The sequence below is a fragment of the Anastrepha obliqua genome, chromosome 5 (assembly GCF_027943255.1).
Source record: "Anastrepha obliqua isolate idAnaObli1 chromosome 5, idAnaObli1_1.0, whole genome shotgun sequence".
Taxonomy (NCBI): Eukaryota; Metazoa; Arthropoda; class Insecta; order Diptera; family Tephritidae; genus Anastrepha; species Anastrepha obliqua.
The window spans coordinates 26,392,601-26,409,380 of NC_072896.1; the positions used below are offsets into that span (position 1 = coordinate 26,392,601).

General features: G+C 37.1%; 1 protein-coding gene across 1 annotated transcript in view; it reads left to right on the top strand.

Annotated features, from left to right (window-relative positions):
* Positions 1-15,590: 15,590 nt before the first annotated feature.
* The window catches only part of LOC129248673 (semaphorin-1A), a 323,037-nt gene continuing 321,847 nt past the window's right edge, over positions 15,591-16,780 (top strand). Inside the window, 1 exon segment of the mRNA XM_054888304.1 lies at positions 15,591-15,750. Coding sequence (XP_054744279.1) covers positions 15,591-15,750 — 160 coding nt within the window.

Below are 16,780 nucleotides of genomic sequence, written 5' to 3' on the forward strand. Positions count from 1 at the left end.
AATATTGAGTTTTGTTGTATTAAGATAATTATACAAAGTGGCGCAAAAATAATCATCCAGTTTTATTCTTAAATAAATTATTCACTAAATTGTTCACTAAATAAAAACAAAAAGTTGTATGGAGTGGTGGAAATCTTTACCTGGACCTCTACAATTTTTTCCCCTAAGTAGAAAAGATGATATTCGTGAAGTGGCGGCGGCCAGTGTTGATAATATGATATTTGTGCCTTTTTTATGACATTTTCCATGACTTTCGGCCAGATTTCCGGTGATAATTGGTGGCATTCCCCTCCAATATTCCTCTTAAGAACGGCTCAATATTCTTCTATACTCAGGATTTCAAGTAGCTTCAAAGAAAGAAGTTTGGGCTGGTTAACTTAGCCGATCTTGCTGTCTCGATACACTTGGCACATCACTATATCTAAAATGTCAGGATCACACAGTTTCCTGTGCCGGTCATCCAGAATAACGAGCAAAGAGGTTCGAGGTATTTAGAAAAATCTAAACTTTGAGTCAATTTAGCTGATCAATCGGAAGATAAATAGCACTTCCGACTAGCTCCATTCGCAGCGGAATTAAAAAAAAACCGAAATTAAATCAGAGTCCATTAAACCGATTTCCATATCAATTTCTGACTCACTTTCAAAACAAGTCAGAGATTATAGTTCTTGGAAAAATAGTTATTCATAATGAATTTTATAAATTAATTTTAGTTTTTTCGTTATGTCGAGTGTATAAAATCGCATCCAAATCGCATTGTAAGAAAGCAAGAAGGCCAAATATGCAGCGTCTACTTTCACTTGGTTTGAGCTCACCCTTCGGGTCTACTTTGCAACTATTTTTTAAGTGCGTGTATACATGCCCACCCTTGAATTTCGTATTTCCCAAGTTATTACTTTATTTATTAAATATTCACCCCAAAATGGCATTCTTCAGAACAACATTTATTTTCGCTGAAAATCTTTCCCTCAAACACTGCACTCCACTGAGCGAGTGGTCACTCGGTAGGTACTTGAGCCTCAATAAGCGCGTGTGTGTGCAGGAAGTTCTAATAATGAAAACGAGATGAAAAATATGCGTTTTCGCCACTTCGCATAGCTTAAAGCTTTTCACGAAAAAAAACCGAAAAAAACCCTTAAAAATGCAATAAAATGAAGAAAGTTTTGCGCTGCTCGCAATGGAGTCGAGTAGTAAAAATCAAGAAGGGCAAATAAGATTTGTGCTGATGCAGCAGTTGTAGTTGGCATGCATGCGGAACGCCGCTGCTCATTTCACAGCACCATTCTGCTTCCTATCCCGCCGCTGGCACTGCCACTGCAACAACTACATACTTTATCACAAACACTTTTACTGGTATGCGCGCGGCAAATGGATTTCGCAGCACTTTTCAATTGCAGCTTGTTGCCGAGTAGCCAGCTGTTGACTGCAAGGGGTTGAAATCTAAAAAACACAAAAAAACAACCAAAACGGGAAAACAAAAGCAAAACAACTAAAGCAATAGCTGCACTCACAGGGCGTATTGCATGCCTGTGCCCTGAGGCAGGGGTTGGTGGTGGCTGCACTAAGCAACTGTGTTCAAGAAAGTTGGTTTCATTAAATTTAATGGCGTGTTGCGTTTGCGCGCGCAATAACTTCCTTGACCAACTGCCGCAACAGCTTCAAGTTTCGAGTGTCTATGTGCTGGTGCAATAGTTGGTTACTAGTTGTTGTTGTTATTATTGTACTAGCGTAAAGTTGCTGCATTAACGTTGGTGGCACGATTGTTGTCTTTGGCTGGCACTATTGTTATTTGCTGGCCGCAAACAATCAGCAGGTGCTGCTACAGCCGTTAGTAGTAAAGTGCTGCGGTTTTTATTAGTTGCAAGTTGCAAGTTGCGAGCTTCTTGCGGCAATGTGCAAGGATGCAAAAAATTATGTTAATTTCCTTAGGAAAAGTTGACGAATTTGATTTTGGGTTGTTTGCAATGGCGTTCTGGCGCAAAGTTGCGGTCCTGTTTTCCAATTATCCCAAGGAAAACTTATTTGTCGTTCGGCGTAAAAATTTACGTTCTGAGATGCCTTCCAAAAAAATGGCTAAAGCAATTATAATGCAGAGGAGTGCATATCAAAAGTTCAATAAAAAACAAACAAATAAGACAGAAGACAGAGATAAAGATAGAGATGGAAATGGACATAGAGATAGAGATGGAGGCAGAGATAGAGATGGAGATGGAGATGGAGATAGAGAGATAGTAGAGATAGAGACAGAGCTAAAGTAGAGATAGAGATAGATATAGGTATATAAATAGAAATAGAGTTAGAAATAGAGATGGAGATAGAGATAGAGATAGCGACAGAGATAGAGATTGAGATAGAGATAGAGATAGACATAGGGATAGAGATAGAGATAGAGATAGAGATAGAGATAGAGATAGAGATAGAGATAGAGATAGAGATAGAGATAGAGATAGAGATAGAGATAGAGATAGAGATAGAGATAGAGATAGAGATAGACATAGAGATAGGGATAGAGATAGAGATAGAGATAGAGATAGAGATAGAGATAGAGATAGAGATAGAGATAGAGATAGAGATAGAGATAGAGATAGAGATAGAGATAGAGATAGAGATAGAGATAGAGATAGAGATAGAGATAGAGATAGAGATAGACATAGAGATAGGGATAGAGGTAGAGATAGAGATAGAGATAGAGATAGAGATAGAGATAGAGATAGAGATAGAGATAGAGATAGAGATAGAGATAGAGATAGAGATAGAGATAGAGATAGAGATAGAGATAGAGATAGAGATAGATATAGAGATAGAGATAGAGATAGAGATAGAGATAGAGATAGAGATAGATATAGAGATAGAGATAGAGATAGACATAGGGATAGAGATAGAGATGGAGATGGAGATGGAGATGGAGATGGAGATGGAGATGGAGATGGAGATGGAGATAGATATAGAGATAGAGAGAGATAGAGATAGATATAGGTATAGATATAGGTATAGAGATAGAGATAGAGATAGAGAAGGAGAAAGAGATATAAATAGAAATAGAGTTAGAAATAGAGATGGAGATAGAGATAGAGATGGAGATAGAGATAGAAATGAAGATGGAGATGGAGATGGAGATGGAGATGGAGATAGAGATATAGATAGCGATAGAGATAGAGATGGAGATGGAGATGGAGATGGAGATAGATATAGAGATGGAGATGGAGATGGAGATAGAGATAGAGATAGAGATAGAGATAGAGATAGAGATAGAGATAGAGATAGAGATAGAGATAGAGATAGAGATAGAGATAGAGATAGAGATAGAGATAGAGATAGAGATAGAGATAGAGATAGAGATAGAGATAGAGATAGAGATAGAGATAGAGATAGGGATAGGGATAGAGATAGAGATAGAGATAGAGATAGAGATAGGGATAGAGGTAGAGATAGTGATAGAGATAGAGATAGAGATAGAGATAGAGATAGAGATAGAGACGGATATAGAGATAGAGATGGAGATGGAGCTAGAGATGGAGATGGAGCTAGCGATAGAGATGGGGATAGAGATAGAGTTTCAGATGGAGGTGGAGGTAAAGAAATAGACAGATTCCATACGGGGTTAGCAAATCTACCTCATGGCCTTTTGTGCCCTCTACTCATCACAGTACCTCATCCAGACCCAGCTCCTTTATTAAACTCAGGATAGAGCTGGGTTGGATTGGGCGTACGTGCATTACCCCTGGCGGCAATGGCCAAGATGTTTCAACCTTCTACGTTCTACAGCGCTGCATTCCACGAGAAGGTGTATTAGAGTCTCCTGAGATTAGAAAGACGTAGAAACGGCAAGAGTCCGAAGATCAAATCCCGACCATGTGAAGAGGACTTCGCAGTCTGCAGTGGCCTATTAGAATGTCCACGAGCATTCTCAGTTTATATTTGGGGAGAGTTATGAGTTTTTTAAACCACTCTTGGTTGTACTCTCCCAGTAAGGATTTTGCCTGACGTTAAGCTCTTCCTCCTTTTCTATCTGCTTAGTAGGGCTTGTAGATAGAGATAGATGAAGACGATGGAGATGAAGATACAGATGAAGGAGAAAACGGAGGTGGAGAACAATAAACATAGGTCTGAAAACACAGATAGGAAGGAGGAGCCCCAGAACTCATTGCAATTGCTGGCAAAGCCTCTCGCAACTGGGTTTCTGAATTGTGTTTGCGACCGTAATTTTTTTTTTTGTGATCCCCTGATATTTGCCATAATACCTTTTCACATAGTCGAAGCATTCAACTGGCTAGTAGAGATGTTGCAGAGCTTTCGCGCGAGAAGAAGTTCTATCTCATCCGAGATTATTCAGACATGCCTTCTCGTGCCTCTAAGTGACTTGTAGTATCCAGGACAATGATCTCAATATTGCCTAGGAGGTCATCAGTATTGCGCTTTTGTGTCGGCTTGTGTTTACTAGGGAAGGGGGCTTATGTAGACTAGCATTTAGCTACGATCGGCTCAGAAGCGATTTCACCAACTCTGAAAAAGTTCACGCTAGTGCTATGAAAATTTAATCCTTAACAACTTGGCGGCATACTCCAGCAGCAAGTCACATAAGCCTAGTTTATTAGTATTGAAGTACTTGAAGTACAAATAGGAAGAATATTGCTTCGCTCCAGGGCTCTTTTTGAAACCATTATTGCGTCATCTGCTCGAAATCACACTGCCAACCTTCAAAGAGCAGTACACAATTGATTATAAGCTGGCTGGTACAAGAGTTTCAAGTACATTTGTTCGAACACATCTTTTGCATTGAGCACAAAAGTACATCGTTTTAATCGCTTGTTAAACAAAAACGGATTGGTTGTCAAGTTGCAGGGTTCTGAAGCGTAAGTCCACTGAGCGGAAAGCGATCAGTATGTACCATAAAAGCGGCAAATAGCAGGATATGCCGCAGCTAATGTTGGCTGCAAGTAGGGTGCTAGATGGCCTGTCCCACATAGCAACAATGGAAGCATGTAAACTAACGAGTGTACAGTGGTGGATAAAGAAATTGGGAAATATGAGAGGTATGCACTGAAAGTTGAAATTGCGCAGTGGTTACAAATAACTCACTATGGCTTTTGAGCACACATTCACAATGAGCAATGCACATGAGTTTCGCTGTGATAAATTTCAAGCCATTTTCTACAGTGAAATTTATTTCTCTTTAATCAGCCGACGAGCACTGGAATGGAGACCTCAAGGGCAACGCAGGTGAGGCAGACTTAGAGGTACTTGGCTAGCCACACTACACAAAGGAGGAACTTATAGCCGTCGCATAAGTAAAGTGAACCAGACTTTTGGCTCTCTTAGAGATGTCTGGAAATCCTGTGTGATCATTCGTAACACGAAAATTAAAAATTTCAACTCGAATATCAAGTCCACCCTATTGTACGGCTACGAAACTTGGAGCCTTGCAGCCAGAGACTTGCAACGCTTACAAGTATTTTTAAACCGTTGCCTCCGTACAGTACTTCGCATCTTCTTGTCCAACATCATGCCCAACCAAAGCTTATAGGTAATGACGAACCAAACTGCAATGCGAATGGAAATACTAAAAAGAAAGCGGGTGTGGTTTGGACACGTTTTAAGAAGATATCCGAATGACATCAGCCGTAAAGCGATTGATTGGAACCCGCAAGGTAGCCGACGCAGAGGCAGGCCATCATTTACCTGAAGAAGAACCTTGGAAACGGAAATAGCAAGGCCGAACAAAAGTTGGAACGAACTAAAGTGGTTGGCGTCCGACAGAAGCGAATGGGGGAAGCTTGTTGTAGCCCTTTGTGTCCTCGCGGAACCATTGGTACTTGTGTATAAAACTCTTAGAAGCTTCCAGAGCCCATATTTTTTCGCGAGTGACACCTTTTTTCCATAATTTACAAGCAAACTCGCTTTTCAATATGTTGTAGATGGTAGGAAAGTCAGAAACAATACATCTTCGGCAGCATTGAAATTAAGGCTCAAATGGACAGTAGCTAGAGCCGCTGCTTAAATGATTTTCTGCCCAACTGAATTTACCGGCAATAAGTATACAAAGGGATCTCAAGAAATAAACTAATAAAGAAACCTTTATAATAATTAACTGGCGCATGCACTTTGAAAGGGATTTAGGTCAACTTCCTCCGCAAATTTTGGGTACAAGTCTCAATGACATTCCGCCGAAGGAGGGCTCTAGACTTCTATGGCGTCTGCGAATGACTGCAGGGTTTTTAGCAGTTTCTGTATAGAATAAATGGACACTAAGGTTCGCCGTTGTCTGCCATAACCACAGTCAGAAAAATATTATTTTTATAAAAAAGTCGTAATGAGAATTGAGCTCAGTTCGGTGCTATGTTCAATCGCAGTCGGAAGGTGAGGGTGTACTTGGTTCGAAAAATATCAAAGTTGCAAGTAAACTCCAAAAACGACTGAAATCAGTAACTCCCTCAGAGTAACTTCTTTGGACCTTTAGTCAACATTTCTTTACTCGTATTTTAAAACATAGCTACCAAGGAGCACTTCACGCCTTGGACAATATGTCACACAAGCAGTCTTCAATTCAAAGTTGTTAAGGACTTTGCCTACCTTGGGATGAGTATCAGCTACAAAAATGAGGTCAGCCTGGAGACCAAGCTCCAAGTAATCGAGGGCTCCGTAGGCAATCGAGAAGTAGAACTCTCTGTGGAATAACCAAACTGCCACGGTACAAAACACTAAACATTCCCGTCCGCCTGCACTGCAGAAGCATAGACGATGTCAACAGCAAATGAGAAAGTTTTGGGAACTTTCGTGAGAAAAATTCTTCGCAAGATCTTTGCTTCACCTCCGCGTTGGTGAGGAGTATCGTGTGCGGTAGAACAGCGAGCTGTATGAGTTATATAAGGACATGGACATAGTTGAGGGTGTAAAAATCCCATCGGCTACGCTGGTTTGGCCATGCCACTCGTATGAACGAAGACGCTTCAGTAAGGCGAATCTACGACACGGTGCTCCATAAAGGAAGACGAAGCAGGGGAAGACCACATCTTTGTTGGAAGAACCGAGCGCAGGACAGAATCAGCTGGCGCGTTATGTTGGATTCGGCCAAAACCGACACATGGCTGTAACGCTACGTAAGAAGGAGCTATCTATACATACATTTTTAATTATTAACATTTCAAGAGTAAGTCAAAATAAGTATTTTCGGCATAAAATCTTAATCGCAAAATGGGTGTACCACTCCAAAGGTATTTTATAGTCGAAAAAAGTTGGTCAACCGTCTTCCCGATGACGACTGGTTGGTAATCTGGGATCAAGAAAACAAGCGGCATTCTTATTTGGGAATCTTTGAAAACACGATAGAAACCAGAAACTTTCGAAATTTTTGAAAACTTACTTGACGTGGTTTTTCTAATTAATTTGATAATTTTTTTCAATTATTTTGTTACGTAAAACAAGTTCTTTTTTATTTTTTCATTATTTCACTTCAAATCTACAGTTACAATACAAAGCAATTTATGCAAAAAAACCTTTTTGAACACACCGAAAAACAAAAAAAAAAACAGGTGCGAGTTTAAAGTTCTTCCACCAGTCCCAGTTTCTATGCCCGCCACTGTAAACACATACATACACATGTATGTATGTATGCATGTACGCCTGAGTATTACAAGTATATGTATATGTGACTTTGTTTGAAATAAAGCTTTCTTGTCTAACGGTATTTAGAACTACATGCGAGTTGTTACACACGCACATACACACACACCCTCTTTCCCTTAATATTTTCCACTCAGCGGAAGTGGACTGTACCTCTTTGTTGCATATTCATCCTTCCGCTCCTTTTTTCCATTCTACCTTCCCTTCACCCTCCCTTTTCATGTCTATTTTTATATGCCTTTATTATGTTGTCGTTGTTGTTTTATTGCCGTGTAGTATTGTTAAAGTTGCTGTAGAAGAATATTTATTTTTATTTTACTTTCGAACACACACGCACACATACGTATATATGTATCTGCATATGTACAGCATAATCTATAGGCTGCATGCATAATGCGTGTATTCATATGTGCACGTATGTATGTGTGTATATGCACAAAAGTAGCTAGTATCCCGCTGTGTCAGCGCAAGCCCAAAATGCTCGAAAACTTTATCCTACGAATTCAGAGGCGAGTGGATCTAGCTTAGAATGCTTAGAGTGCAAACTAAAACACGAAAAGGCTTTGGTTTTGTTTTTTATACACATGCATGTGTGTATGTACCAGCTGAGGGGTTGAAATATAAACAGTGTGTTAAAAAAGTATTCGTCTGCCACTGTTTCGAAACGAATATAAAATAATTTTTAATCTTTGGCCCTTATTATGAGCAACATTCGATCTTCGACTGTAGTCGAAAGTGCTGATCGAACGAATTTTCATTTGGTATTATGGTGCTCATTCGTTGAAGAATAGGACTATTGTAAATTTCGATCGCTCGACGCATTTACAATAGATAATTTTTTCTCAGCTGATACAGCAAATCAAAAATCAAGGAAAACCGATTGTATTGAAATTCTTTGCTAACAACATTTTTAAAAGTTAAAAAAAGTATTTTTTGTGAAAATGAGTACAACGAAGTTGTGGTTCGACGATTCATCGGACGATGAAAGATTAGTGGAACTAGCTAGAAGTAGAAAACAGTTGAGGGGCGCATCCAACCCCCTAGAAATGGATTAAACTGAGTACGTTTAGAATTTTCAAAATGTGTCGACGTACTTAATATTACTTCCTTACAGATTTTTAAAGAACTTTAGATCATCTAAAGAGGCGTTTATGAACCTACTGTCCAGTACAGAAAACCAGTTGTAGCAGTGCACCCGAGCCAAATCCATTCCAAATATTTTAAAGCTAGCCACAGTTCTGCGATTTTATGCTCAGGGGTCGTACCAATTGAGTATTGGTAATGAAGGTATGCTAGGACTTGCTCAATCCACTGTGTCTGTTGTGCTATCGGAAATAATAGATGTCCTGGAAAATTATATTTACCAAAGATGGATACAATTTAGTAGTACAGAGGCTGATCTGTAATAAAGAAAAGCACATTTTTATAGCAAATACAGCATAAGAAATGAAATTCTTAGAATATTATAGGAAAATCAAAAAAGTATTAAATAAAAACCTTTACGCCACAGTTTCTGTTTTATTTTTGTTATAAATTTTCTTTATTCAATTATTCGTCATTCGAAAAAAATATGTATTTCAGTTCCTCTACGTATTTCAGCCCATACTTGCCAAGGAAAAATAAAAATGTATTTCTATAAACATCACAAAAAAAAAACATTATTAACCTTAATCCATTTTGCTGCCGTTCTAACTGGTGGTCCCAAGCAATTCAGCTCCGTTGTAAATTCCTCCCATTTTTTTGCTGCTTGAACTTTGGTGCAAATCCCTTTTGCGAATTGTGGATTCTCTTCCATTAATGAAACTAGCCTTTCTAATTGATGTTTGGTACTCACGACTTTCGGCCTGCATAAAATTAACAAAATTAGTATATATTTATTATTTGGTTACTATAAAACCATAAATAATCGCAAACAACTTACATTTTAACAAGTTTACCCACAATACGCAACACAGTCGAAAGCAAAATTGCATTCGACTCTAAATTCGGTATTCAACGAAAATTTCGACAGGGCTGCACCGCTCATAATACCAAATTGACATTCGATTTTCGATCTTCGACAACCAACGAATATCGAAGATCGAATCTAACTCATAATAGGGGCCTTTGTTTTGGTGTCCGATAGCTTTTGCTGTTATGTTACCTTGATTCTGTCATACGGTGAGCTATAATTATCTTAGTTTGGGGAAAAGAAATCCATTACTTTCCTGGGTGATATCTCGTAAAATATCGATCAAACATTTTAATCTTTATGCTCGTTGTCAAGGTATCATTTCACCCTAAAAAAGTATTTTCCTATTATTCATTTATTCCATTCAGTTGTGAGTTACAGGGTGTTAAATATGTAAGTCAACAAAGAGAAAATTCGGTGCGCTTTATAGTTTTTCTTTGGTAAAGACGAAAATGCAAGCCAGCCCGCTGAAATTGTTGATGGTGTTTATGGTGCCGATACCGGAACAGCGTGCGGCTGGAATAACCCAATGGCTTGGTGCGCGACTACCATTCAGAAGGCATAAGATGACGTAAAATGAAGAAAACGTTTTTTCTAATAACAGTCGCCCCTCGTCAAGCAATGGCAAAACCGAGTGTATTTTCGCCATGAAAAAGCTCCTCATAAAAATATCTGCCATTCGGAGTCGGCTTAAAACTGTAGGTCTCTCCATTTGTAGAACAACATCCAGACGGCTCAGGGGCTCGACTAAACATCTAAAAAGTTTGTAAGCGCAATTTGGGTTTAGTCGATTCCACTCAGGCATTTTTTAATGTTAAAGAAAATGTCCGTAAAAACACAGAAATAAACTGACCTTAAATACTATTTCTTTTCAAGATGTTCAATTTTTATTGATTTTATTTCATGCCAAAATGTTCAAAGCTTTTTTTTTGTTTTTGCTAAAATGTTCAGCTACTGCTTATTCCTCATTTTAATTCGAAAATTTTTCTAAAAATTCTATATTTTTTTTTAGTTTTCTTTGCTTTTATTTGTTTATTTTAAGTGAAAGTTTTGAATTTTAAATTCCTTTTTAAAGTGTAGGAAATCTGCTGAACTTCAGATTTGCTATGCAAGAAGTTAAAAAGGATTAGGTTAAATGAAAACTATCATAAGCGGTTACATGTCAGCTGATCAAGTACTTGGGAAATTTCCTTGGAATTGGTTTATGGCTCAAGCCTACAAAGTATGATGAAAATAAACGCAAATAAATTTGAAAAACATTTAAGAGTTTTAAGATTTATTCAATGGTGTTATTTCGGGTTATCGGATTTTTAAAATGAAATATCTTCTGTTATTTTTAACATAATTTTCTTCTTTTTTTTTGGTTTTTTGAATAAAAGTAATTTTTTTTTCTTTTGAAATAAAATATTTTTTTATTTTATAACAAAATATAATTTATTACTTTATTTTATAATAAAATATAATATAAAATACATTTTTTTAGCACTAAACAAATTTTTGTGATTTTTTTGTAACTTTTAAAAAATTCCCTTTGGTGTTCGCCGTATTTGCATATGATTCAAGAGTTAAGGAAATGCCACTATGACTTTTTAGGGATTACTGAGCATAGCCTGAGCGGAAAATCTACCTTTGTCCAAAATTTTCCTTGAAAAAGTATATTTTATCCTAAAAATAAAGAGAATGTTTAAAAATGTTAAAATGAACTGAATATTGTTCACTTTAAAAAACTTATTATTCTCAAGCCTACAGAGTATAACAAGAAGTAAAGGAAAACAATTTTTCAATTCTGAGATTTATTCATTGATATACATTTTGATATAGGATTTCTTAATGAAAAATATTTTCGGTTCGTGGAACATTTTTTTATAATTTTTGGAATGAAATATTTTTTTTATTAAAATAAAATACAATAAATAACATTTTTTAATTTTTTTATTTTTTCTGGTTTTTGATCCAAATTTTTGGTAAAAAACTGCTTTTGTAATTTAAAAAAAAAACACCCGTTGATGTTCGCTGTGCATATTTGAATATAACTCGAAAAGTTGTGGGGATTCCATTACGAAATTTTAGGGATTACTGAACAGAATATGAGCTATTCATGAAAAATATGGGAAAATAAACTGAATGGAGGGTGTTTTTAAAAACGCCAAAAAACATTATAGTTTTTGGCATAAATAAAAAATTAAAAACAAAAAAAAATTTTTTTCTAAGTATATTTTATCCCAAAAAATTATGAACATTTGTTTTTAAGTCATATTTTATCCTAAAAAAAATATAAAAAATTATAAAAGTCTTAAAAAACAGTAGAATTTTGCTCAAAAATTTGTTTTTCATTTTTTTTTTTTTTGAATATTTGAAAAACTCCCCTTAGTGTTCGCTGTACGTATTTGAATATAACTCTAAAAGTTCTGGCAATCTACTATGAACCACTATGAAATTTTCAGTATAACTGAACATAGCCTGAGCTCCTAATGGAAAATAATGTAGGGGAAGTTGTTTTTAAAAATGGCAAAAAATATTCGCTTCCTAAAAAGTTGAAAACGAAAAAAAAAAACATTTTGTTCCAAACAAAACAAACAAACAAATTTTTCCCAAAAAATACTTTTTCCAAAAAAAATTTTTTTTAAATATATTTTATACGAAAAAAAACCAAACAAAAATTGTTTTCCAAGCAAACATTTTTCCCAAACAAAAAAATTTTTTCAAGCAAAATTTTTAAATATATTTTATACGAAAAGAACATTTGTTCCAAACAAAAAATTTCTCAAGCAAAAAATTTTTTACAAACAAAATTTTTTTTGAAATACATTTTCTCCTAAAAAATAAAAAAAAAGTTATAAAAGTGTTAAGAAAACCGATGATAGTTTTAAATACAACTTCTCCTAAAAAAAAACAGTTATAAAAGTTTCACAACACTGATGATAGTTCATTCATTTTTTCCAAACAAACTTTTTTTCCAAATGAAATTTTTTTCGAAACATAAAATTTTTTCCAAAAAAATTTTTTTTAAATATATTTTATACGAAAAAAACATTTTTTTTCAAACAAAAAATTTTTCAAGCAAAAAACTTTTTCCAAACAAAATTTTTTTTAAATATATTTTCTCCAAAAAAATAAAAAAAAATTATAAAAGTGTTGGTAGTAAAAGATAGTACACTTTAAAAAACTTTATACAAATATTTGCAATATGGAATAAACCTCAAAATCATTAAACTTTTTTCAATTGATCAAGTTGGCGACTATCCCCACAATGCATACATGGGCAGTTGATTTGGAATCGCTCTATTTTTTATTTATGTATTTGTTTACATTAGGACTAATTATGAATAATTAACCCACTAAAGTTTCGTTTAATAGGAGAGGTGAAATGTGTTAGTGGGTCTAAGCGAGTGAGGAATACTTTTTTGACACACTATATACAAAATACATGCATATGTATGCATAGGTGTATGTAGGCATATATGTATGTATGTACATATATATGTATGTATGTCGTATTCATGCTGAGTGGTGAGAACAGGCTTAGGTCAAAGCCCTACTTCAGTGCAGCTGTTCCTTGCGCCGGGCAGCTGCTGTGTTTGGTGCACGCTAGCTTTTTTTGTTGTTGTCAAGCACGGAAAGGGTTAACGAATTTCGTTAAGAGTCTACCGCCCATTGTTTTATGCTCCGAAAATATGTAGAAAACTAATAAAAGCATAGAAAAAAACTGCGGCAGATTTGCTCAATTTGTGAAAAATCGCTAATATTTTTTGGAACCATCTCTCGTTCATTTTATGTTTCCATGCTCCACATATTGCTTTTGTTCTCAAATCGCTGTCATCTCATATGCGCGCGGCCAATATTGGGAGCTTTGTAGATAGGCTAAATTAAAAAAGAAAAAAGAGAAAAAAACACTATAACCGAAACACAAAATACAGAGCTGCACTGAAAAGTGCCATTGCAATGCGAGCGAGCATTCGATGAGTGCGAAAAAACAAAAAACAAAACTCATCGACAGCCAACATTTTGCTGTAACACTAGTGAATACATGAATAAATGCAATAAAATAAAATCTAAAACAAACCTTTTGTAGTGAAATTCGGCCCGGAACGAGGTAAGCAACTCACGCAAAACAACAACAACAACAAGAACAATTGAAAACTGAAACAATGCACAATAAAACACGTCAGTCCAATACAGACGAACGCACACTCATGCAGATTAACACCAATGCACATGCAAAGTACACATACATACACAAACACATACGCATACATGCATGCATGCATATTTCAACTGCACACATCCGCAACAAAATGGATTTAAAAGTTTTTTCTGCTAACCCAGTTACGAGGGTACCGAATACGGCAGCAGTGAAGCGGCGGCAGACGGACAATGCACGCACTCAACTATGTGTAGAATTCTCTGGCCGACTTTATGTCGTTGTTGCTTCCGCAATTTCAATTGTTGACTGCACTGGCTGGTGTTGGCTTTTTTCGCCATTATTGCTGTTGTTACTTTTGCTGTTGCAGTTAGAAGAACTAGAAAAATTGTGTCCGATATATATTTTTTTTCTGTCGCAACTCAGCGCTCACTTTTTTAAGCTCGGGCGCATATGCACGAGTAAAAGTGTATGAGTGCGTGCGTGCCTTGGTATGCCATATTTTTCAGCAGCACATTTTCACTTTGCGCCATTGTTGTTGCTTGCCAGATGCGTTATTGCCAGGCAACAGCAGCCAACAGAGGCTCGATTTGGTCCAGGCGCTATTGAAGGCTCATGTGACAGGTGTTTGTGTGTGTGATTTTTCTGTTCTTGTGTGCGTGTATGTGTGGTTTTTCTTTTCTTTTGCGTGTGTGTGTGTATGCATGTTATTTTTTCTTGCTCGCTGGGGCGTGGCATTCACTGGAGCCTTCATGCCACACGTCGCTTTCATGTTTCATGTTTCTATCAAATTTGTTTTTGAAGTTTGCCCAGCTCTCTCTCAACTCAATGCAACGCGCTTTACAACCAACTTTTCAAATTCAAATTGGCGAGTCGAGTAACACTTTTGAGGCAAAACAAAAAAGATCCATTTATTTTGCTTGTGCAAATCTTTGTGTGTGTGCGTACAGAATGAAGTTATTTCGAGTGCATTTGCATGATTTGTATGTTTATGTGTCTCATTGTGTCTATTTCAGCTTATTTGGCAACCCCAAAAGAGACACAAATTAACTCGTTTGTAGTTCATTTTTGGGACAAGCAGTGCTTGATTTCCAGTACAAATTAGTTGCCGCACTTGAACTGCAATCCACGCCTGTGTTGCTGAGAGTGGCATCTGATAAGCGATAAGGGTTAATGAAACCAGTTAACTCTATGCACGGAGCGAAATTGGAAGAGGTGACTCTTTGTTTTTTTGGTTTCTGGGATTACGCTCGAGAAGAGGAAACTCTCATGAGTGCTGTTACACCGGCATAGAAGTATGCAAGACATGTAGCCTCACCGCTACATCTACACCCTAAACACCTCTCCACTATCTACCACTCTCCCCGCGAAACTGCAAAAAAGTTATTACCTCACGGCGCTGGTTCCCTCAAAGGCTCCTAATTATTGTTGATGCCTACGAAATGTCTGCGCCTCTTAGATCGTTAGGAATCTGTGTTACATACGCGCAGATTCCCTTACAGTTACTTAGCTGATTTCTCAAAAAAAATCCATAATATTTTCTTTGCTGAAAATTTTAGAGGATTCGGAAGCATAGGGAGGGCATTGGAACAAAGCATGTTCAACATCTTCTTCCCTCTCCGTGCAGATTGGACAGTTTGGTGAACTTTCATGGCAAAATCTGCGGAGATATTTTCTAAATACCCCGTACGCTGAAAGGAAGTTTGGTGATAGTTTGTGTCACCATGGTTCCTTTCTAACCACGTGGTAAAGATGGGTATTTGCTCATACACGGGTATGAGTTGGGTCTGTTAGTTGGCTTAATGGGAGTCCAGAGTGTGGTTTACAAGCACGCGGAAGTATTTTGCCGAGAGTAAACGCTAAAAAAGAACGTCAATAATGGATTTCAAACGTAAAAGTGTGATTGCATTATTTTTGACTGGAGAATCGCAACCAGCGATTGATCGTGAGCTCGAGCACCTTAACGTCGGTAATGTGTTTGTTTATCGCACCATTACTCGTTACAATGATACTGGTAGCATCTCAAAATGTCATGGAGGTAGTCACCAAAGGACTGCAACGTCACGTGAAATGCTTCAAAAAGGGAAGAAGCGACTTGAGCGAAATCCCCGGCTAAATGCCTATCAAATGAATCAAGAGAACTGAAAATATCTGACCGTAGCATCCACCGCATACTAAAAATTGATCTCAAAGTCAAAACTTACAAGATACAAAAGGCTTTTAATCTCACACCAAAGATGCAACAAGTCAGACTTGAGCGAGCGAAGAAGTTGCTTCGCTTGACCGAAAGCGGTTAATTATCGAACATTGTGTTTTCTGACGAGAAAATTTTTCAAATTGAGAAATTCGTAAACTCCCAAAACGATAGAGTTTACTTGACCGACCGTTTATACGAGAATTTGAGTCATCGATTGGCCACCAGGAGGCAACACTTGCCACATGTAATGGTAGGGCCGCTGTAAACGCCGATGGGTGCTCTCAAATCGTTTTCATCGCGCCTGGCGTCAAGGTAAATGCGAAATATTATCGAAGTCATGGGTAGACAAAGATTTCGGTCGCAATCGTGGACGTTTCAACAGGGCTCGACACTGTCTCACAAAGCTCGAGTGAACCAAGAATGGCTAAAAAACAACGTTCATAACCTCTACACAATGGCTCTTAACTTCACCAGATGCAAATCGAATGAATTATTCTTTGTGGTCCATTTTGGAAAGCGAGGTCCGAACTAAAAGATTCACCAGTCTCGAAGCGCTGAAAAAGGCCATTGTCTGCGAGTAGGCCAAAATACCTGCAAGTCACATGCGAGCAGCTTGCGATTCATTTCTGGACCGTATCAAGGTCATAGTCACGGAAAAAGGTGGTCATATCGAGCAAAAGAAACCTGTTTGTTAATTTTGTATTATTTTCACACATTTTTTACTTTAAATTGAAAAAAAGTATTGAAAAAAAGTACTTTTCCAAACTAAATTTGTGTCCTTTTTAATTGGTTACCCTTCGTGTGCCGGACCCTGTAAAACCCCATCAGTTTTATGCTCAGCTGGAAGGCATATCCTGTCCAAGTACTCCGT